This window comes from Prorops nasuta, unplaced genomic scaffold (genome assembly GCF_024137725.1).
Source record: "Prorops nasuta isolate Cenicafe-Biocafe unplaced genomic scaffold, Cenicafe_Pnas_1.2 PNAS00010, whole genome shotgun sequence".
NCBI classification, from domain to species: Eukaryota; Metazoa; Arthropoda; class Insecta; order Hymenoptera; family Bethylidae; genus Prorops; species Prorops nasuta.
This window is the reverse complement of record NW_027116807.1, coordinates 5,648,064-5,673,105: the sequence shown is the minus strand read 5'-3', so window position 1 is coordinate 5,673,105 and position 25,042 is coordinate 5,648,064. Positions and strand designations below refer to the sequence as shown.

At 37.6% G+C, this 25,042-nt stretch overlaps 1 protein-coding gene across 1 annotated transcript in view; it reads left to right on the top strand.

Moving 5' to 3' along the window:
- Tdg (Thymine DNA glycosylase) overlaps nt 1-25,042 on the top strand; it is a 73,283-nt gene that overhangs the window by 34,502 nt on the left and 13,739 nt on the right. The window contains exons 2-6 of the mRNA XM_066732611.1: nt 7,916-7,983; nt 10,250-10,467; nt 12,388-12,680; nt 12,780-12,921; nt 19,079-19,148. Of these exons, the coding sequence (XP_066588708.1) occupies nt 7,916-7,983; nt 10,250-10,467; nt 12,388-12,680; nt 12,780-12,921; nt 19,079-19,148 (791 nt within the window). The remainder of the gene's footprint in view (nt 1-7,915; nt 7,984-10,249; nt 10,468-12,387; nt 12,681-12,779; nt 12,922-19,078; nt 19,149-25,042) is intronic.

The following is a 25,042-nucleotide window of genomic DNA, read 5'->3' as shown; positions in this document are numbered from 1 at the left end:
TGGCAGATTGGACTAATTTTCGTTCCAATAAAATTTAGTTAATCAAAGAGAAATCTGTTTGTGCAAATTGATTGGTTATAGACTTGGCTAAATTCAACGCGGTCCGCGCTCTCGTTACCTTCTTCTTCCTCCTGCGCCATATTCCTTCGTTAATCCTCTCATCGTCCACAAAAAGAATCCATTCGTACAACTGGCTGGATCATCGATTTCCACAACGAAATGCACAATATTTCAGGTTTTTTCTACTCGATTTTTCTTATAATAACGTTATATGCATTCGGGTTGGGCAAACAGAGGAAGAAAATAATATCGATGAGAGATTTTCAGGTGGAGAAGAATGGGGGGGGGGGGGGGAGGAGTGTGTATTTTTAGAAAAAAGAGGAAAAAAGAGTGACTGATTACGCGTAGAAGTGGAATTACGGAAGAAAATAATTTGAATGGGATGGTGGGAGTTAATTCTTCGGGCACAGGGGCTTAATTGAAGTTAATACCCATTTCGATAAATCTCCTTTCAAATCCCAGAACGTATCAGTGAGGGCGAGTTAAAGGGGTATGGGGTTGAAGTGGATGGAGTAGGAGAGAGAGAGAGAGAGAGAGAGAGAGTGAGAGGGTATAAGGGAAGAAGAACATTGGTGGTTGAGAAGAGAAAGAGGAGGGGGGGGGGGGGGTCGAAGAATAAAGTTCGCCAGTGACGTAAGAGGATATTACTTTATTTTCAAACATATTCTGTTCGGCAAGGTAAAAAGCACGGCGGCTCCGATTTCACGAGGAAAGCTCGCTGAATTCGGTGGTATGTGCGCACGAAGCGATGGTAACTCAATCCGAGGACTTTCGGGTAAAAGTGTTGCATTACCGGTTTGCTATTTCTCTGATCCCAGATCATCTTCATCCTGCCAACGCTCGAAACACTGAAATCACTCCCTTCCAACCCCCTCCCCCCTCATCCCATTCTACTTTCCCTCGTTTATCTACTCAAGAATTAATTAGAGAGATAAGAATGGAAATTTTTGCAATGTAATTTAGCAATTCTTTATTTTTTTGCAAAATCATTAAAACCATTTCAACAACTAGAGCGTCCTTGGATTGTTGGCATTAAATTTGATTATTTTAAATTTGAAATATATTTTCGAGGGGAGAAAGAGAATATTTTTCGTGTAATTTAGCGCGACTCGAAGCTTTCGCTAGGAGAGTGGAAAAGGGGGGAGGGGTGATGGTGGAAAGAGTGGAATGAGGGGAAGGGGAACGAGGGGGTGGCGGAGTGATCGTAGGAGAGGGGCAAGAGGGACGAGGAGGGGTTTAAGCGGGCATCTCCACCCTGGACCACCCCTCAAAAACGATCCTACCCTAAAAATGCTGAAACAAGAAAGTCAAACTTTTGCCGGAACACTGCAAATCTTCCTATAAAATTTGCAGCGTGCAAAATCCAATTTGGCCCTATCGAGCAACCAAACCACGCGAGTCCCTGATCCAGGAATACCTCAAACGCCGCTCGAAAGGAGAGCTCCGTGTGCTTTTTCCTCCAACGCTATTAACCACGAACAAAACATGAGAGTTTTGTTGAAATTTCATGCAAAAAAAAATAGAGAAAAAAAAACACTGGCTAATCGCAAAAACGACTTAAAAATTACGTAACGACCTGATGTACAGGGAATATTGAAAAAGCAGAGGCATTCGAAACAGCTGTTTGGGAATTGCAAAAGCTTGTATAAGGCGATTATTGAAAAAGCTTTGTGGAATTGTATGAATAATTTCTTAAGTGAGCGATAATAAATAGTTATATAGTTTGAGTTTTAAAGTATCCGGTGAAACGCGCAGCGCGCGGTTCGAAGCTTTCGCTGTGCGATGGAGTAGAGTGATGGTGGGATGAAGAGGGGGAGGGGGAGGAGCAGGCTTTGGTGGCTGTTAGAGTGAAGAGGGGGGAGAAGGGGGGGAAGAGAGGAGATTGGTGCGAGCGAGAGTGTGTGTGTGTGTGTGTGAGAGAGAGAGAGAGGACAGTCTCTGGAGCAACGTCCCTCGTCCTGCACCCCCCCCCTCCCCCCTCTACCATCCATATAGTCGTTTCCAGCAAGTACTTCTATGTACCAAGCGTTTCCTACATGCTCCCCCCCTTATATACTTTGTGTATTTACCTCTACAAAACATATACGCGCCAACCTGCTCATGTAACGTGGGCCCTCTACTCTCTCTCTCTCCTATATATATATATATATATATATATATATATACATAGCATGTTATACTCCATCTTTTACTATCCCTTACTCTTCCATCTCTCTCTTTCTCTCACACTTTACGCGAAGGTCCAAGAGCGCTACATAAAAAACACATAGCACCAGCTGAAAATTATTCCGAGTATTTTTGAATTAGCGCCATTCCGCTAGCTGCAACGAAAATGCAAAATATAAGTTGGCGCAAACCGATGAACTTATCGAAACGCTCGGAAAAGAAGGGGGGGGGGGGGGAGCGCGAAGGTTGAAGGAGAAAGCTCTCTCGGCAGTTTTGTTGGAGAAAATAGCGGAAACGAGGGCGAAAGAAAAATGAAGAAAACGAATCCTGGAATGCGCGTTCTTCTTCAGATTTCGAAATCCCGAGAGTCGAGCTTCAAGGACTTGGCGAATGAAAGATGCAAATTAACAGCTTCATTTTCAGCACGTACCTTGTACATTTAGTTTTGCAGTGTGCTCACGGCTCTAAATATAGTATGCATTCAGAAGGACTGTGCACCGCTGGCCAGGACTGAAAATTATTCCAGGCATTTTCGAATTAGCGCCAAGCCAAACAGCCAGCTAGGAAAAAAGCTCCGTGGAAAAAGCTCGCACGGTCCACTTTTTGCTTCAGTGAAGTTTTCTAAAAAATATGCATGAGACTTGCTATACTCCCCCCCCCCCCTCTCTCCACCTACCAACCTACCTCTTTATAGCATTCTCCCTTGCTTACACCTCGATATATCTGCACTCTCTTATACCGTTTTTAACTCCAACTTCGTGTTTCTTCCCTTTTAAACAAATATCGTGAAAGGCTTGCTCCGAATCAGGGGTCAAGGGTCAAACTCGATAAGCACTAGTGTGAGAGAATTAAAATTATATAATTAAGAAAGAAAAAATTATTCGTCTGTGTGAGATTTCATAAAAGAAATTATAAATATATAGTTTTGTTAAAATTCGAGGATAAACTATTGTCCAAGTTTTGTGCTATTTATTTCATAACGGAGATTTTGAAAAATATGTCTTCGATGAAAATTATAGCAGAATAAATTTAATCGATCAATAAGAACCCCACGTATTTATATAGCAAATCTACATAGTCACGTATCGGGATCTAATCTGTTAATCTAACTAGTCAGCCTGTAGTACGAACATCATAATCGTTAGTCACTAAATTATCGCGACGAAATCTGCTCGCAATAGCATCAATAATATTCAAACTATCTCGTCAACTTTTCCTCACAGATCAGCTTTCAATCAGTGCCATTTAAATGTACGAAAAAGTATGTCAAACAAGACTTTGGACGAAAATCCCTTTTCTTCATCGATTTAAAGTAGACATTCTTTCGTGTATCTCTGAATTATTCAAGTATTTTCAGAAATAATGCTAAATCTCGAGCTTTTCGATATATAAGTCAAGTCAAGTGCTTTAGTTTTTGATACAAAATGAAAATTTATAGTCAACCCTTTGTGGATCAAGAAAAATAATTTTATGGTGAAAATAAAATCAACAAGGGGTGTCATTGATAAGAGATATTTCCCTTACAACAAGGGCGTGAAAAAAAAAAAACAATAATTAGACCGATTATTTCACTAATTTTTCAAGTTTAAACGTCCCGTGTGCCATTCAATTGTTAGTTTAATATATAATTCAAGTTCTCTAACCCTTGACAAAACAAGAAAATGTATAGTCAACCTTTTTTGCATCAAGAAAAATAATTTTATGGTGAAAATTAAATCAACAAGGGGTGTCATTGATAAGAGATATTTCCCTTACGAGGGCGACAAAAAAAAAACAATAATTACATCGATTATCTCACTAATTTTTCAAGTTCAAACGTCCTCTGTGGCATTACTTTGTTGGGTATGAATAATTAAAGGATTTGGAGAATAATGACGGAGGTTTGGGTGGAATCTCTAAGAACTTCTTTACTCTTCTTTCGTGAAAAGGCTGACAGTCGCGCATGGGGCGTATAATTTTATGCTCGAGGGGATTTTACACTCCATTCGTGACACAATATTGGCAAAAGATGGTAAAATACTGATTCTCCCCAGAACTAAAGTGTAACATAATTACCACCTGCAGTCCTACCCCGTTACTCTCGTTATAATTATTCCGAACCCTGCAGCTGCGTGCGAAAAACTATTACAATGTCTTGGCTGCTCCGATCCTTTCGATATACCCTATTGATTATTTTCTTTCGTTTCCCCAGTCATCGATCCTACCCCTTTTCTTATCATCAATCACACGTTACATTTTATTCTCACCATCATTTTCACCTCAATTTTTCCTCATTTTCGAATCGATTTCTTCTACAACTTCATCTAATAACCGCGTGATTCCCAATGGTTGTAGCAACTTTGAACACTCATTTGTATTTTTTGTAACATTCAAACAGCATATTTGCTTTTAAATTACGCATAGATCATTCTAAGTGCTATAGCAATAAAATTGACACGATCCTGATTTTATGGAATATTTATATCATTAATAAAATAAATTACTGAACGAACTTTTAACCTTCTCTACTTTATTGGTCCCAATGATTTTATAATGATTTTGGGATCTATGGCAAAAGTAAACAAAAATTGTTGAGTAACGAAATAGTCATTTGATTTTAAATACCAGGACAGTGATCTTCAAGATTTTATATATTGTCATTTAAATAAATTATTTTATTCAGATTTAATTGAGTGGATGCAATTAAAATATTAAAAGATAATGATAATTGATTCATTATCGTATATATAGGTACTCAAGTTTTTCTTATGTGACGATCTGCTCGTGACTACTTGGCTCAAGATTATCGAATTGCTTTTTTTTGTTCTCAGAATTTACAAATTTCCTATAATTTATTTATCACTTATATAAACAGTAAAATTACTAACTTCAATCGTTATCAATGATGATAGATTAACAAGAAAAGGTCTAGTAGTTCAACTTACTATATATATAGCAACACTTATTCACTTATTTCGATTTCTTGGAGATTTAAAAATTTCGATTATCGGACTTTTCCCCCAGTTTAATCCAGCAGCTATTATTCTTTCTTATTCGCGGATCATGTTTTTAAAAGTTATAATAGAAGAGGCAAGTGGATGAAGGTGTTACGTCACATTTCACAAGTTTTCTGAAAGAGTACTTTAATTTTCTCCAAACTTTTTCCTTTTATTTCATTAAAACTTTGCGAAATAACGAACTAGTCGCACGAGACACATTTCGGGGCTGAGTTTCTATTCAAAATGCACCATGTTAAAGTGTAATCATTAACAATCAATTACGATTAAGGGAGAATCAGGTTCACAGCGTTAGAAACACAAATTTTTGGGAATCTTTTCGTATTAAGAAAAAAATATAATATTATTAGAATTTTTTTATGCTGCTTCAATTATTATAAAAATGTAATATTTTTTTTATGAAAGATTAATTTAAAAATAGCATTACTTCAGGTATTTTTATTTTTTACTGCAAAAGGGGTAGTCGAATCTACCGGAATTTCTTGAAAATATCTTCGAAGCATCGAACACTTATCGCCTGGTATTTTTTACTTTCACTTCTAATCCAAAAAAATACGAAATGTTATCACTATATTAAAAAATTGGAAATTAAAGGTAGATTTTTAAGTATATTTTGGCGCCCAAGGACAAGAGAATTATTATTAAAAATAGCATAGAACTGTACAACTATTCGAGACACGTAGAGAACAGTAATTTTTTCTAGAGATGATGAAATTTTGAGTGCGACGTTAGCATCTCATTTTTTAATTCGTTTTTCTTGCAAAAAAAACTGGTGCACTTTTGCTGAAACTAGCTGGGAGAATCGTAGATTTATTTGGTATGTTCTAAGAACTCTATAAAAATGGAAGATGTTGCTACGGGAGAGACAGATTCACACTGGTCACTAAACGTTTTAACAGAGTTCCAAATTGATGATTCTAACTGAGCTCGTAATTCTTGTCTAAAAGAAACTAAACATAGGGGAAAATTGGTCGAGTTCGCGATGCTAAGCAGTGAATTAAATTTTAAAGCTTTCAAATTTTTGTAAATGACTAAAATTTAAGGTAAACGTCAGTAAGATGCCTGCCTATAAATAAGCATAGAAAAATACGTAATATTCGCAAAAAACAGTTTTTTCGTCACTTTATCCACAAAGAGGGATAAAAGCTTTCTCGTGAAAATGTATAGTCCATTTTTTTTAAACATAATGACTTTATGAAACATTAAAATAAGAATGTGATTAAATAAATCAGGTAAATTTTTAATATCATCCTGCATGCTGTCCTTCTGCATTTTCTACACTTGCAGCATTTGTAACTATAATGTAACCATACATTGCGTTTTAACCAGATTTTCCAGTTGTCCCCAAACACAGATTCAGGAACCAAAATTGTCCCGTTTTTAAACATTTGTAAGAATTGCGAAATATGGAGAGAAGCTTGCGATAGTCATATGATGGAGAACAGAGTTAATAGTAAAAATAATAAAATATAAAGAAATTGTTCATTTCTTACCCATACAGCACACTTAACTAAAAGTTCTCTTATAGACTTGTTTTATAGTCATCCAATCAACTAAAAGATGACTAACAGATATCACTAAATCGCTAGGTGCTTTATAGATTATAAAATATCTGAATTCTTTCCTTTTTTTAATTACTCACAATTTTGTTACTACTACATGAAAATTAATTAATAACACTCTAAATATAGAATATTCGATCAAATTTCCCAACGAATATTTTTTGTGTTGTTTTCATCAATCTACAAAATTTTAAAAACCGAAATTTTTAGAAAAATCTACGTAAAATATAATTTTTGTATACGTAATCAACATGTTGGGTGTTTTTCTCATGCAAGACACTAATTTCTGAAATATTTAAAGTTTCCCCCGAAAATTTGGAGAGTGCATTCTTATATAAATAGTGGCACCGTTGATTAAAGAAATAAAAATTGATATTCGAGTTAATAAACTGGAGCATAACCAAGCTTACCCATTTTTTACACGAATTTAACGTTATTGGGATATATTTCAGGAATATCTCATTATTGGGTGCGGTCAAGGATAATGAGGATGAAAGGATCCAACATAAATTTCTATCGATTTGACAGTTTATTCACCCACCTGACAGGGTCTCTCTGATATTTCTTCATACTTTACCACGTTCCGCTTGTCCCTTGATCCATCCGAATCTGATTCATCTCGGTACATTACTAGGAACAGAGAGAAAAATCATTAGAAATCTGTAACATAAAAATATTTAACATAGAAGAAAGTAGGGTGAAAGAAAATAAAAAAAAATATATATTTATTCAACGAAACATGATTCATTCAAAACCAAAAAAAGGCAAGGATTTTTCATGGTTCTGCAGAAACAATTTTAAAATAAAAAATCAATTTTGTTGCAACGCAAGTATTCTGCTTGTTGCTTGATCCATCCCAATCTGTTCAATCTCGGTACATTACTAGGAACAGTAAAAAAATCACTAGAAATGTGTGAAATAAAAATGCTTAACACAGAATAAAATGGGAAAGGAAAATAAAAAAAAATGGTATAATATTTATTTTAACAAAACACGACTAATTCTAAACAAAGAAAATAGCAAGGATTGTGCATGTGATTCTGAGAAAACAATTTTAAAATAAAATATAAATTTTGTTGTGCAACGCAAGTAACGATTAATTAATTCCATCTATTCTTGATCAAATTTCAGGTCTTATCCATCGCCTGTGCAAAACGGGGTGCAAAATGGAACAACAATGAACTGCGGAGCTACGCAGGGTATGTTACCTTGTTTATTGTTACAAAATTGCACGATGTTGATTAAACACTACGTGAAATATACACGTGGAGGTAAAACAGTTTCAGTATTGACGTGTAATATGCATATAAACACACGAATACTCCGTGCATTTCGTGTACATTTAGAATGAACGTATAAACGCACACACGCACACACTATCACAAACCTAGACGCAATCAAATTATATTTCAAATATGTTACAACCGTGTAATATACATGTTGATTCACGGTACACGCATTAGCTTCGAACTTGTAAAATGCATAAAAGTACCCAAATATTCTGAATATTTCGCAATGATTTTTATGCACGTACAACGCACACACACACACACACATACATACATATATAAAATATAAATTCTCCAAAGCATAGTAAAATTCGTGTACACACGAACCAACACAAATTTGCTGCCTTCATGTAATATACATATAAATACGCGCACAAATTAATTTCACATTTACCAAAGGCAAGTAATTTACATAAGATACACGTACAAATATTCTGTTACCAGAGTTGGTGAATTACACGTTGTTGCACACAATGATAACTTTGCTGTGTACCACACACACACACGTATCAACGTCTGATACATTTTTAGTCGAACAAATATAATATAAAATGTACATATACGAACGCTCTTCCACGGTTATTATTATTATTATTAAATATATATATATGGACAAGAAGAAATAGATAGAGCGAGCGCTAGGAAATTTTATAGATATAAAATACAGGGTCAGTCGCAGAAAATGAAAAAGAGGCATACCTCCTCTAATTAATTAACTTTCAGAAGAATTCCACGAATTCCTCTCTTACAAAATAACTCGCGCTCGCTCGAAATAATCATTGCGCACGAATAACTTTCAATTATTTTAAATACTACCGCTGGTGTTTGATCAACGGGGATAAAAAGCAGATCCACCTTTTTTTTCCTCCTGTTCCACGCGAGGATATAAAGTAATAAGAGGGACCTACCCCCCCCCCCTCCCCTCCTCTCCCACCTCTTCTCTTCTCTATCTAGCCCATCGATATCTTCCTACCCTCCCTGTGTGTGCCACTAATTTTGCGCGCCTCGCCAGTAATTTGGTCCGCGTCGAGCCACGGAAATTTAGGCTTTCCGATCGCTCGATTGGCTCGCCAACCAAAATCAAACGAGTTCTAATCAGACAAAAAAACAGAGACGGATTTTGGTGGGTTTTGTACGAATTTCACGAGTCTCGTCCGTGTGTACCAACAATCCTTGTTCATTTGGACATTACTTATTCTGCATATTAAGTCATTTTAATATTTCTTATCTAGTCGAAGGTGAAAGTATTGACTAATTTTTACTCTCCATTTTTCCTGCAACTCGGTCGAGTTTGAAAATCGAAAGTTGGATTTTGGTGTGTTTCGTAGGAATTTTGCGAATCTTGTCTATGTGGACCAAAATTTGTTTCTCATTTCGACATTATTTATCCTACGCATTCCATATATTAAATAATTTTAATATTTCTATTAGATCGACGGTGAAAGTATTAACCAATTTTTATACCCCCTGTTTTCCTGCATCTCGATCGAGAGTTTGATTCGTGCTACTCTAAACAGTTATTGTTACTGTGACAGATATGCGATTAAATTTACCGCCTATCCCGCTCTGTTCTCCATCGATGCAGAGAATTTTTATCTGGCTCAATTACGCGATTCCACGCAACATTCGCCCAGCTTTCCACTTTCTCGCCACTTCCAAAAATCACTACGTGGACTACGTTTTTTTTTCGAGGGTTAAATAATTTTTTCGTCTCTCTGTGGTTGATGGACCAAATTGGAAAATTTTTAATGTGGTCGAAGCATGGATCAACCACTTGCCGAAGGTCGAGGGTAAAGGGGTGGGGTATGGAAGAGAGGAAAGGGTGGATTTTTAAGATTGTGACACAAAGATATAAAAATAAATATTTACTGCCCATTCTGCTCAATTCTCAATTGTTAAATATAATTTTTATCTAGTTCAATTACGCGATTCCAGGCAACATTCACCCAACCTTCCAGCTTCTCACCATTCCCAAAAACCACTACGTGGACCACTTTTTTGTCAAAGGTTAAATAATTTTTCGTCTCTGTGTTTGATGGACCAGATTGGAAAATATTTAATGCTGTCGAAGCGTGTGGATTACTTTTTTATCAAAGTTCGATGATAAGAGGGGGGGGTGGGGGTGGAGGAGGAGGAGAAAAGGGTGGATTTAAGATGATTTTTGCTTGTGTTGCAGGGATCATGGTGAAGCAGGAGGCGAGGGACGACGGTTACGAGACGAGTCCGGACCTCGAGATGAGAAGCACCGGTGGTGACAGCAGTCAACAGTACCACACGCCGCTGACACCACACACGCCGCACACCCCTCACACACCCCACACGCCTCTCACACCGATATCGGCGACAGCTCATCAACCCCAACAGCCAGGCTCGACCGCCTCCGCCCTCGGACAAGTGAGAGACACCTTTTAATATTACCCTACTAACTTTGTCAACCACCCACTTAATTCACCTTCCTACAATACCACCCCTACTTCCTCCTCCTCCTCCTCTCTACAAATTAATCTACGTATCTTCCTTTTGTTATTATTCTTATTACGTTCATTCATCCGTTCGTGTAATTGTTCTGTACACTTTCGGTCGTTATTTCTGAGTTTTCTTAGATAATTCATTCATTCATTTTTTATATATACAATTTCATTCGTTGTTTACTTTGACCTTCTTAGATACATTTATTTGTTTATTCGTACACTCATTTTGTGTATTTTCACCCGTTACTCGTTTGTTTTCTTAGATATATTCATTTATTCATTCATTCGTACATTCATTTTGTATACATACACTTTCAATCGTCATTTACTTTGACCTTCTTAGATATATTTATTTGTTTATCCGTACATTTATTTTGTGTATTTTCACTCGTTATTTGTTTATTTTCTTAAATATATTCATTTATACATTTTGTATAGTTTCACTTGTTATTTATTTTTCCCTTAGATATATTCATTCATTCAATCGTTCGTTGATCACTTTTTCACCAATTTGACGTAAATAAAGCTAGCAGTTAATCTTTCGCTCCTCTTTAAATATCTATTATTTGGTTAAAAGTGCAAAGCTCGGTTGAACGTACCAGAGAATAATAATGGACTTGAATTTTTTTTGCTGGGTCTGAGGGGTAATTGCTACGTAGCCTTCACCTCGTGATAACCTGAAATCGAGGTCGAGATACCGGCTGATAAGAATTCTTTTCTCTATTCCGTGTCTCGGGTATATACTATTTACACGAAGGTCTTTGCAATAACGATAAGGAATATACTCTGCGCATTCATAATACCGAATATCTACGGTCAATTAAGTTTCTTGTCCTTGGCTCGAAGATAAAATTAAATCGAAGCTTTAACATTCGAAGCATTTTTAATCGCATTATTTGTATCGATTATCCAATTGTTCATCGAGACTCGGTCAATGATTAGCAAAAAAGTGATTAATTAAATACGTAAATGAATAGCAATCTTACCAAATTATTTATTACTTCATAATCCCTTTGGTTAAATAACAAAATATTCTGATTTAAATCTCAAGATAGAATCTCTAGCATTATCTAAATTAATAAGTCGAATTGCATCTTGAACGATCCTTGTATCGCAATCTTCACGATCAATCTGTTAATATCATTTAAAATTAAGACGAGTCGTAGTCAGAAGAATCCATCGATTGGATTTTATTTAACAAATTGAATGGAAATTAATAGAGATGCAAAATTAAGTTCAGGACGAGTTAACGACGGAATGATAAAGGGATGATGAAGAGAGTGAGGATGTTGAACGTTCAAGTATATTTATTCGCATTATTTATATATATTATCCAATTACTCATCATCGAGCCTCGATAATGTTATTAAAAAAGCAACGATTTAATACTTTAAGGTCCCTAGGTTCTAATAAAAAAAATTACCCACAAATCTAAATCTCTCAAAAAGAATCCCAAGTGCAAACTAAATCAATAAATCGAATTGCATCCTAAAGGATCGTTTCATCCCAATCTCAATGATCCAGAGCTGTTAATATCGTTTAAAGTTGAGACGACGAGTCATAATCAGGTGGATCCATCGATCGGACTTTATTATTTAACAAATTGGATGGAGATTAATGGGGAGGTAAAGTTTCGTTTGGGGAAAGTTGGCTGTAGGATGATAAAGGGATGATGAAGAGGGTGAGGATGGTGGAGGAGGAGAAGGAGAGGAGGGTGTTTCTAAGAAAAGTTGGAAGTAGTTTTGGTAAATGCGCGAAAGCCTGGTAGAATCGAAAGGCGATAATCGGCAACCTGTTGAGGATGTTCTCGTTGAGGAAAGCCGTTATTGTTTTTCTTTTTCAGGTGGCGATTAAATGCGAGACGCCGGTGGATCCGTATTCCTTCGTGGACGAGGAGATGTCGATGAGTGGTATGAGGTCGGCGAGCAGTCCTGGTGGAAACCCCGAGATGTCCTGTCCAGGAAGCGCCCAGCCCGGAATGGGGACCCCGAACACTCCTCCTGGCACGATGAGCAATCAGCAGCAACATCACCAAATGAATCTCGTCATGAACGGGGCTGTAAATCCTCAAGTGACGCACCAACCTAAAAAACGGGGCAGAAAGAAAAAATCAGAAATGATACTCACACCGGAGGAGTAAGAATTTTCACACTTATAAACTATAATGATGATGATGATGATGAATAAAAAACCAAAGCTCTTTTCTAACCAACCCCTGTCCGTTTCTTATCGCAGGGCGGAGTTGGCGGAAGCGAAAAAGAAAGCGAAAACGTACAAAGAGAGGAAGAAGCACGATAGGTTCGATGGGATGCCAGAAGAGGAAGTTAGCAAACGCGTACTTCCGGATCACTTGACCAATAACCTGGATATTATTATTGTAAGTAAACCAAGCGGAGAAATCATCCTGATTCTATTTTCCTATCGGTACGAACGTCCGATAAGAAATTCCTTATCTTCCACTTTGAATCATCGCTCGCTTACGTGTATATACACATACACCGGCACAGTTATGAACACTCTTATCCGCGTTATGATACAAACGTATCAGTCTAGCTGTTATCGCTGTCTCGCTGCACAAGTGCCGAGTTATGAATCATTAGCTTCGAAAAATCATAAAGCTCTAATTACAATTGATTCCCCGCTATCGGGAACGTTTACATCGTGTAACAATTACACAGTAAGGATTTTTCTGGGCTCAAGGCTGATTGACAAGTTTTTATTTCAGTTTCCAAAACTGACAAATTTTATCGTTCATTTTTTTTATATTTATTATATTTACTGAACGAGTTTTTTTTTTCTCATTGAAATTACAGTATTATAAATATAACAAATTTTATGGACTGTTTGATATTGTTCGATAGGTTGTATATTAGAATAGATCGATAGAGCGAGAGAGATAGGGAGATATATACTTCATCGAAACTCATCGTTGGACATACTTAACTTTTCTCTATTTACAAAATTTATAAGAGTTTTTTAGACTGTTATTGTTTAACCGCCCGTAGATTAAAATAGATAAATAGATCATGAGAGAGAGAGAGAGAGAGAGAATGTTCCATCGAAAGCAGTTTGAGTAATCAGTCATTGGACAATAGTTAACTTTTTTCTACATACAAAATTTATAAGAGCTCTATAGAGACTGTTTGTTATTTTTTAACGGCTCGTAGATTAAAATAGATAAATAGAGCGTGCAAGAGCGAAAGAGAAAGAGAGAGATTGTTCCATCGAAAGCAGTTTGAGTAGTCACTCATTGGGGATGGTGCTGGGGGTATTATCACCTGGAACGAGTAGTCACCGTGGCTGCTCATCCGTCAAACGGTGTAAACGCTTTAACGGGCCGTGGGCAATTCGGTTATTACGCCCGACGTTGTAATCGAGCGTTGCGCGGGGGTTGAACCACCCCCTATCGCGCGTTGTTTTCAATCGGCGACTATTTCAGCCGCGGCAGCAGCTGCTGTTGTTGAACGAGGGTGAGGAAAAGGAGAGGGGGAGAGTGGGAGAGCGGGAGAGAAATAGACACCAGCTACACCCTCTTCATTTTATCCTCGTTTATAGCGGACCGCCATTCGCCGTCGTCTGACCGGCTAACGCATCGCCGACGTCAACGCGTTAATGCGATACGTACTTTATGGGGGATTCCCCGCTCGCCTACAGGTCTACCAATATAAAATTTCAGTTTTTGGTCTTACGATTAACCACTTTTATAAGCGTCGTTTGATCGGGTAACGCGTTGGCGTTAACGTGTTAATGTACATTTTATGGGGGATTCCCCGCTAGCGTTCAGGTCTACCAACATAAAATTTCAGTTTTTGATCTTACGACGAACCATTTTTTTAAGCGTCATTTGATTGAGTGACGCGTCGACTTTAACGCGTTAATCTATTTTATGGGGATTTCCCGATCGCGTTCAGGTCTACCAACATAAAATTTCAATTTTTGGACTTAGGACGAACCATTTTTATAAGCGTCGTTTGATTGGGCGACGTTTTGACGTAAATGTGTTAACGTATATATTTTTTGGGGATTCCCCACTCGCATTCAGGTCTACCAATATAAAATACGATTTTTTGGTCTTGTAATGGAACGCTTTTATAAAGCATCGTTGATTAGGTAACGCCTTGACGCAAACGCGTTAATGTATGTATTATATTAGGATTCCTCGCGCTCGTGCAGGAATACCAACGTAAAACGTATAATTGTTCCATCTCGCGTTACATTACTTTCAGGCACAGCATTGAATCATTCTTACACGTCGCGTCGCGTCGACCAACTAATATCTTGCAATCAAAGCTTTAATACATATTTTCCATGGAGGAATCCCCACTCAGACAAGGCTACCAACAAAAAACACAATTTCTCAAAATCCCGTTCTGTCCCTCGTATAACGAATCATAGTATAATATTTATCACAAAATACATCCATTGTATGGTATACTCGATAAGAACCGTTTTTCCACAGTACCCTCGATAAATACACCTCTCTCTTTGAATTTTCTTTTTATCTCGAATTTCTTTTACTTTTATTCACGGGACAAGAAGCTCGTTTGCTGCAACAGACGACTGGTCTGATAGCTTTTAATGGTCCGATCCCACTCGTTTTTGGATATAGAATCGTAGGACAGTTAGGAAAAAGCTTGATTTGCTGCTTTGAAGAGAGAAAGAGAGAGAGCGAAGAGAGTTGGCCACACAGCGAGCGAGGGAAGTGGATGCAGAAAGGAAGGAAGATAGGGGAAGATAAAAAGAGGGAGTGAGAGGAAGATAAAAAGATAAAAAAAGAGAGGGAGCTAATGGCGCCCGTGTCTCGTATCCTTGGACTTTGTCATTATTAATTACCTAACCTCCGGAGTGAAGAGCGAAGATAATGTGCTTGCGCAACAGGTACCACCGTACCTGCGCCTCCACCACGTTGCATAATACACGGTGAGAACCGTGCGCGAAACTTGTGTATCTATGTACCCGTGACACTTGAAAAGAAACTTTACCTCAAATCCCTCGAATATCCTATCCGAAAATCCATCTCTCTCTCTCTCTCTCTCTCTCTCTCTCTCTCTCTCTTCTCTCTCGATACACATTTTGAAAACAATAACACTCAACAATTTTATATACCGAAAATATCACCCGTTACACCTGACTTACGTAAACAAAGCTTGTACCGGTGACTCACTTCGACCATACTAGCTAAAAGATATATATAGGTACACTGTTTAAGTAAAATTTGTAATGCTAATTCATAAAATTGCATATTCCGTGATTATCAGTCTGGTCGGTTAATCTGCGAACCAATGGTATAGCTAGCAATTTGTTAATCTGAAAATCTAACAAGTTTTATGCACCTTTTTTGCACTTTCCTGCCATATTTTTCTTACGTGTACTCAACTGCAAATTGTGGGAGGGACTGGAACGTGACAATGATGAATTTTAACTCGTTGATCAGCGAGTTATGGACAGCGTCTGATCGAGGTGATAGAATTTTAAGGTTCGATTGGATTTGTGCAACAATTGTTATTGTTTGGTAATTTTTCTTTGGTAAATCGTTTTCTTACGAGGCTTATGGTAATTGTTGAGTGTTAATTGGTGAAATTTTCTTAATCGTATATATCCAGTCGTGATAAGATCCTGTCAGACTCCACTCCAATTGATTATAGGTTCCCACATAATGCTCGCGTGCATATAGTAAGTGTAGGTGAGAGAGAGAGAGAGAGAGAGAGAGAGAGTAGGGGTGGTATAGGTGTAGGCAGGATTATCCGCACGTCGATTAAGCGAGCGCTTTGCTAATCAAACGTCGATTAACCGAAACTAATCCTACTCTAGCGGCGCTGTACCGAATATAACATTTACGAAATTCCTACCAGCTGCATTAACCACTTGGCCAACTCTGATTCACTGAATAGAAATGGAACAAGCGTTAGAATCTTTCAAATGAAAAAAGTTGCTCTTGGATGATAATAATAATAATAAGAGATTCACTCGTATCAAATTCTAATGGAAAATACATTACTTTAAACCTTAAAACAATTATAAAAATATAAATCAAAAACAAATAATTCTTGTAAACATTATTCAAGATTTCAATTAGATTGAATTGATATATTTAAGACACTGATTATATTAATACACTAGTGTGATTAAGTGTTGTAAAAAAATAATTTTTATAATATATATTTAGAAATTAATGAGAGAAGAATCATTAATTTCTTTAAATAAAAATTTTAATTTTCAGTGCAATCACTGAAGGTATATATTATGATTTGTATTATATTCCATTTTTAATATTCACTGCATGTTGCATATACTATAAGCCAAGTGGTTTTTTAAAGAAGTCGATTAAAAATTATAAACAATTTTGTTTCTAGTTTACTCTGATACCTCCATAGTGTATATATATATATATGTACTTGCCGTCGAGACACTACCGTGTCTCTTGATTATTTAGATAACTTAAAAATTAAAAACAAAAGATAATAATAGAGATAACAGTACAGTTTCGTGGCATTTCGACCTCTTACACAAACGAAGAACCATACACTTTCTGCACTCGCCTCGTTTTTCAATCGTCAGCATCACTGCGCTTTTTCAAGTAACTCATTTCAGCCAAAAATATCACAACAGCACTTTTCCACGAGAGGACTCCTCGTTTTCACCGGAGGCTCAAATCGAGGGTGATCGAGTAGCGATATTTCCAAAGTACTACTAGGTCAATAAAGTAACTTTTACTCCCCCACCACCTGGTACCATTCAATGATCGCGCCGCCACTACTCCACTATCCTCAAGTTCGCTAAATTTCTCATTGAATTATTTAACTTTGGCATACAATATATCAGTCAGAAAGCCAAGCCATTAAAATTTGTCAAGTTGAATTAGCCATCATTATTAAACATTCTATTGTAGAGTAAACTTGTACTTTCGCCAACTGCATTAAACACGTACTCGTCGATCGCCTTAATACGTGCTTAATACTACATCCCTCTTGGCTCCTCTCGATTTAAGAACCATCCTTTCAACTTGTCCCTGGTAGTCTTGTTTTTTCATCAATATTTCCAGCCTTTCCCACGACAAATGCACCGACCATTCGCATCGTTCGGTCGTTACTTATCCGCTATGGAAGCTCTAATATTTTTATTCGACACTCGGCTGGCTGGAGACTCGTAGGAGGGAAATTCGCCGAGAAATATCGCCGAGAGGATTTTTTTGTCGTTGATCATGATTTGACTATCCAGTGTAGGAAGAACGGAAGGAAGAAAAGAAAGAATAAGAGGGGGGGGGGGGGGGAACAGAAAAGAAGGCGGAAACTCGGAAATACGTAGCGAGATAATAGTCGAAGCGAGAGTTTTCTTCGAAGGATGTAAACGACCTCTCAACAGCATGGCTGAGGAGACAATAATCGGAGAGACTGTCATCGGGGACGGAAACGAGTTGGAAATAAGCCTTTGCCGCTTAATAATTTATAGGAGATCGAAGGAACTCGACGTATTTCAAATAAGAATAAACCGATGGTCCACGATAAAGGCGATTGCACTTCCTTATCTAGCTAGTTCTTTTACCCTACCCCTACCCCCTCTACACTCTTCCTCTCCTTTTTATTGTTTCTTAGATCCTACTCCCTCTACTTTTCTCTAATTTCTTTCTGTGAAATTCGTTCGAGGCTATTCGTCTTTTTTCTGACATTAAGGGGATGTGTGACCGATGACCATGTTCGTTCTTGAAAATCTTCTACAATTTTAGGAATATAAAGTTCTTTGCGAGGAACAAATTTACTGGCCTAACTGTGACTGAGATCGGTATAGAGTGGTTTTTTTGAAAATTAACAAAAAAAGTTATAAACAATCAGGTTTTAAACTCTGTTGATAATTTTGATAAATCGTCGCTGCACTATTTTCTTGCAAAGTTCAGAGATAATTGAAACATGAATCAAGGAAGTGTATCAAAAAATATAAATTTTGTAAATAACTAATTAAAACTATTTTATCGATAAGGTAGGAAGAGAATTGGTAAGGCTGTTGTAATTTTGTTCTACTTTCAGTATTTTTTTGACATATATTGCATCCTCTTAAAGATGCAACAATCCAACACAATAATAAATATCTAATTTCTAATTCTCTCTCTCTCTCTCTCTCTCTCTTCACCTCACAATGACAATTTTAAATTCATTTTGAATTACGCGTCATCTCTGCTTTAATGTAAATATAATGTACTAGGACAGAATGTTAGAAAACAAAAGTTTCAGTTCTAAATATACCATAAGTTATATTCTGATAATATTTTATCGAGTACTAATTTTAATGTGCGCGAGTCTAGTTATAAGTTTTTCGTTCTGAAATTTAAACGTTGGTTTGTAATGTTATTAAGCTAGTACAAGCTTTGTAATGGTATATTATCTTCAAGTTCTTCGCTGGTATTTTCTTTCGTACCTCTTTATTGACGTACTCGATATAATCGTGGAAAACTGCGTTTCACTAGCTTTTCCGCAAGACTGTTTCTAACAAAATGAATTTTCTGAAGAAGCAAAAAGGCGAATAAACTGTTCTCATTGCAGATTGGAATCAACCCCGGACTTTTCGCAGCTTACAAAGGCCACCATTACGCCGGACCTGGAAACCACTTCTGTGAGTTATTCATCTTTCTTTATACTTACATCCACTCTATTACTCCCTTCCGCTTTATTACCCGGTACAAGCTCCACCCCGACAATTTTATACGAAAACCTGATTTGCCTAATATTTGTTTCTTGCATTTTCTTGCACTCAAGAAATTCACCTAACGCCCAGTCAAAAGCTCCACACTTCACTGTGGCCAAAGATCCAACAACAAAAATTTTAAATTTACAAAACTCTTAAAATTATCCCAACGAATCCTTATCCTTAATTCAACATCGATATCCTTATTTCTTTCTTTACAAACTATAATATTTCACATAAATATGCTCCGCAGTATTTTATTATTCTATAACAATATATTTCTCGTTCTCTCTCATTACAATATAGTATATTATTATTTCCTCCTAGCAAAAACTTGTGAAATTCCATTTTGTGAAGTGACTTTTATACACAACGCAGGAACAAGACTTATCAATATTCTATCGGCTAATCGCCAATTGAAAATGGGACTCGAACCTAATAACGTTTCAAGCACATTTTGCACAGTAGAGAAATTTACAAAATTACAAGCGCTGTATCCGCTCCTATCGATTTTTCATTGGCAATCCTGTCAATGAACATTTTCCAATATTACATGATTTTGCTCCAGCAGTAGCAGCAGCAGCAGCAGCGTAAACACGTTTTATTAAATCTCAAGCTGTTACGAGTAATAGCTTACAGTTGAAAATAACCAAGTCGAAGATTATAGTCCAGATACCAATCAAGAAGAATCAGTGGAATTTTTAGTTGATGCTAATAGATGCTTTTTCCATATTGGGGGGGGGGGTTGGATATAAGAGGAGGCCCCGACCCTTTTTACAATTTCAACAATCGGAGGTAATTAATCGAAAAATCTTATCTGCCTAAAATTTTTCATTCGGCCAGAGGTAATTAAATCCTTTAAACGAAATTAACCCGTATACGTGGATGCGATTGAAATTTTTCTACATATTCAAATTTACACTGCCCCTATTTGCCCGGAAAGAACGATGATTCCCTTCCAGCTGGGGATTTTTCTCGTTGGAAGCCCCGCAACATCTTCCGGTTTATTAAAAAAAAAAAAAAGAGAAAAAGAGGATAGATAAAACTCTCCCTAAGGGCTCCTACTAATGAAACCGACGAAAAAAGAATTCATTTTACATCGAGGCTCGCGTTAACCGCTGATTATACCCTATTAATTGCTAATTAAAAGTATGTTAAATCTTCAGGCTGAATATTTCAATGCACAGCTCTCGTTTGAAATTAAGCAAAGTCATCTGTCTGATCAATGATTTTCCTGCATTTCAAAAAGGTACAATTATTTTAACGAAGCTACTAATTTTCGCGTTAATACATTCCTACAATGCAAATGAGTATCGAACCCCCCACATTTTTTCTCCAATCGTATAGTTAATTAACATTAAGCACGGAATAAAGGCGAATAACGCGAAACAAAACTACAATGATCGCCAATTAGTTCAATGAGTAATATAAAACAAGGTTCTTCGCAGTATCCGCAAAACCAAAATTAATATTGTAGAAACAAATCAAATACAATCGACGAAAATTTCATAGAAACAGAAATCGAATAGATTAGAAAGAAATTCACAAATAACAACCAATCGATTAAACTAATTGGATTGTTTAGGAACAATAAAATATTTTCAGTAACGAAGAATTCTTGAATTTACAGTGGAAAAGACTAATTTTATCCAATTACCAATTTATAAATAACTTAACCATATCAACATTGAAAGAATTTTGTTAAAAGAATTTGCGATGCAGAAGAAACAATTTTACACAAACTTCCAAATACACTCCTACGCGAATTTAGCGTTACAATCAACTAGAGTTTATATGAATTAAAAAAAAGAAGACTACAATCGAACGAGTAACGAGCATTCAATTAAATTCAAATGTCAAAGTTGAAGAAATGTTGTAGAAAAAATGTGCACAATATAGAAGAAACGACTTTCTAAGCTTTTAAATACCCTCATTCGCTTGTTCAACCTTACAATCAACTAGAGTTTAAATCAATTAACAAAAAAGAAGACTATAATCGAACGAGTAACAATTATTCAATTAAATTCAAATATCAAAGTTAAAGAAATTTCGTAGAAGAAATATGCACAACGCAGAAGAAACAATTCTCTAATCTCCTAAATACCCTCATTCGCTTGTTCAGCGTTACAATCAACTAGTGAGTATTCAAGAGATAAAAAATGCAAAAGAAAAATCCAATTGAAAGAGTAAGAGGCATCCAAGTAAATTCGAAGGTTAGCAGAAAGATTTGCATGTCTCTGGCACGGTTTTCCGGGCGATTGGCGCTTTGCGGGCACGTAAATCAGGTCCACGTTGGGCTGGATCCATTGGAATACCGAGAGAAGGAAGAAGAAGAAGACCAGGATGCAGAACGAGGCTGGTGCTCGGTGGTGAACGTACGAAAAACTCGGTCGTTCCTCTCTCTTCCTCGTGACCGGAGCGTTGATCGACCGAGGAATGATTACCGGCTATTTTTATCACCCTCTCGCTGCCCCTTTCACCTTTGGAGAAAAAGAAGAATTAGAAGAGAGGGTCTGAAGCGTGTGGAGGAAAAAAGGGTTATAGGAGGAGGAGGAGGAGGAGGAGGATACGCATGCCCAGGTGTGCGTGTGCGTGCAGTGGCTCGCCAAGGCGATTTCGATCGGGCCTGTAATAAAGAATTTTGCGGACTAACGGATGGTTGGCAACGATGCCCATTACCCATACACACCCTTAAGGCCAGCCAGTGTGCAAGCACGCGTGTACGCGTGCATACGTTTTATGCCTGGTTCCCAGTGAGAGGGAAAAAGAGGGGAGGGGGGGTGAGGGGGAGAGTGGGAGGGTGAGGTTGGGTCGGGGGGTGGTAGCAGCGCTGGATTTTCCAGGGTTTTCCCGGGGTTGCGGTAGTGCTCGGGTGGCAGTGGGGCAGGGGTTGACGGTGTGAGGGGTACGCTTGTAGTTGAGGTGCGTGGGTAGGGTGGAAACCGTGTGAGAGCCGAGCAAGGGACAGGGATGGAGAGATGAGGGAGGGAGGGAGGGCGTTTGTGGGGTGAACGAGGGAGGGATGTATATTCCCATCCGCGTTCGTACATATATATACATAGTGCATGTACGTGTATATAGTACATATATATATATATATATATATATATATATATATATAAGAGAAAGAGAGAGACATATATATATATATATATATATATATATTGAAGTAACCAAGAGGGGATGGGGTTGGGAGAAGTTGAAACGAGACTGGAGGGAAGTTGGGGATGATAGGGGTGGGGAAGAAACTATAATGAGTGGTGCGCGTGAGGTGGAGTAGGATAAAAAGGGGTGAGAAGAGAAAAGAGAAGAGCGAAAGAGGGAAGTGGAGGAGAGGAAGTGGTTGGCGTGGAGGGGGAGGGATGCAGGTCGTAGAGTGCTTCAGGGGATCGGGGAGGGGGTGGGGATGAGTGGGAGGGGATGGTAGGGGTGAATCGGGGTGGTAAAAAGGTTGGAAGCTGTAGCAACCGGCGTGGGCCCCCGGGCCGGGGGCGGGGGCTCTTCCTCGGGGAAACGGGCAGGGGTATGTATGGGAGGGGGTGGGCAAGTTGGACGATGGGTCAATTTAAACGTGGTGAGGCGTGGGGTTTTCAGTGCATAGCATAAAGGGACAGTAAACGCCGAAAAATTCGGTACGGGCTATTCGATCCTACCAGAACACGTTTAATCCAACTGCGAACCGGCCCACGCCAGTCTACCTCCAGATCCTCCACCAAATTTTACTCTAGTCCTCCTCTATCCAACCACTCATTCCTATCGACTATACTTATCACAATTGTAAACTTTCTTCCTCTCCTGCTTCCTACTTCTATTTCCTTACTCTCTTCCCAAGGAGTAACTCAGTGATCGAGCGATTCTAAATATTATTGATCGGATATCACAGCTGTATCTCGTGCAACACCAAGGGTTAGTACTCCTTGATCCCGCTAACTGTGCGCCAGTTTTCTTTAATTTTATAATCAAGTATCTTGAACCTTTTGTTTTATATTGGTTTATTTCTTGTTATTCTTCTTCTCTGAGTGACCATTGTGGAATTGTGTGGATTATTTGCTAAATTTTATACTTTTTGCATATACTGATTCCTCTGATTCATGATTATCAATAGAAAACTTTCTTCTTCCTGGCTCCAATTTGTATTTCTTTATTTTGGCTCCTAAGGAGACCCTCAGTGATCGTAGAACTCGAAATATTATTGATTGGATACCTCAGCTGTATCTCGTGAAACATCAAGGGTTAGTACTCCTGGATCCCGCCAACTATGCGCCAGTTTTTCAAGTTTTACATATCATGTTTCTTGAGTTTTGTTTGTTTTTTCAATTAACTTATTAATCACTCTTCCTATCGTTATTATTCTTCCTTCGAGTGACAATTGTGTGTGCAGCTTCTGTAATTGGTAAACATAATACTTAAGATTTATTTATACACTTTGATGTGAGAATCTGTGATATTTGCACATTCAACTGTACCGTGAAAATGTTGGATGGAATTGGAGGAAGACTAAGAGGACGAGTGTAATTTTTTCAATTGCTACTAGTAAATATAAATAATAAGTTTTCTTTGCGATGGTTCCGTAGATCATGGATAACTGAACTGATCGGAATCCTGTAATTTCCACTAAGCAAGGTTACCGTTCTCGGATGAATCAAACTAATAGCAGATAAAACTTGACCCAGTTACTACGAGGGGCTGTGTGAAACAGTTGGACACCAGCTGGTGCAGTTGGAAAGTAAATGATATAATCATGTGATAACCGAAGTTTCCATCCAGAGTATTATCCAATTGAAAGTGATTACAGCAACAGTATCAGTGTTTAAGGATATTTTGGGAAAATCGAGTCCTCTAGTAATCGAGAACCGGAAGAATATCTTTCAAATATAAAAAATTACTATGAGGAGCTGTGTAAAACAGTTACACACCAGTTTGTGAAGTTGGAAAGAAATTATATAATCATGTAGTAACTGAAGTTTTCATTCAGAGTATCATCCAATGGGGAGTTATTACATCAACATTTCAAATGGGTGAAGAATGCCATAAGAGGGTGTGTGAAATAGTTGCACACCAATTTGCACAATTGGAAAGAAATTACATGATCATCTAGTAACTGAAGCTTCCATTCGGAGTATTATCCAATGAAAAATTATTACGCCAACATTTCAAATGTAAAAAAATGGCTACGAGTGAATGTGTGAAATAATTTACACACCAACTTGCGCAGTTGGAAATAAAATGATAAAACCACATGGTAACTGAAATTTCTATCCAAAATATCGTCCAATGGAGAACGATATAGGAACAACATCCGTGTTAACGTTATGAATCAGAGTTTTTGATGGATATTCCAGGAAAATGGAGGCCTCTGGTGGTCGAGAACCGGAAGTGCATGTTTCAAATGGGAGAAAAACCCAATTCGGTCACTGACCCAAATTCACTGGTGTTTTTTGAAAGGCGCGAAAGTTGAACGTGACCGGCAAAAGTTTTCATGGCTGTGCCAAGCCGCATTTCCGATCCGCTGCTCTTTGGCAAAGCGCTTGACGCAAGCGCAAGAAGATTCGAGCTGATATTCGCCAACTTCCACCCCAAATCTAATCTCGATATCAACTTGTTGTAGAAGACCGCGTGACTCCTGCATTCCCGCCGATTTTCGCCTTTCCGAACTGTCTTAAAATCCATCTGGAAAACACAAGTGCAATAATTCATCCAATTTGTGATCAAGCTTCCTTCACTGATGTTGAATATTTTCTGTGATGAACGAAGCGAAACAAAAAACTATATTTTTTTGTCCCTCTCTTTAATCTCATTTGAACTTGTTGCAGAAGAAAGGC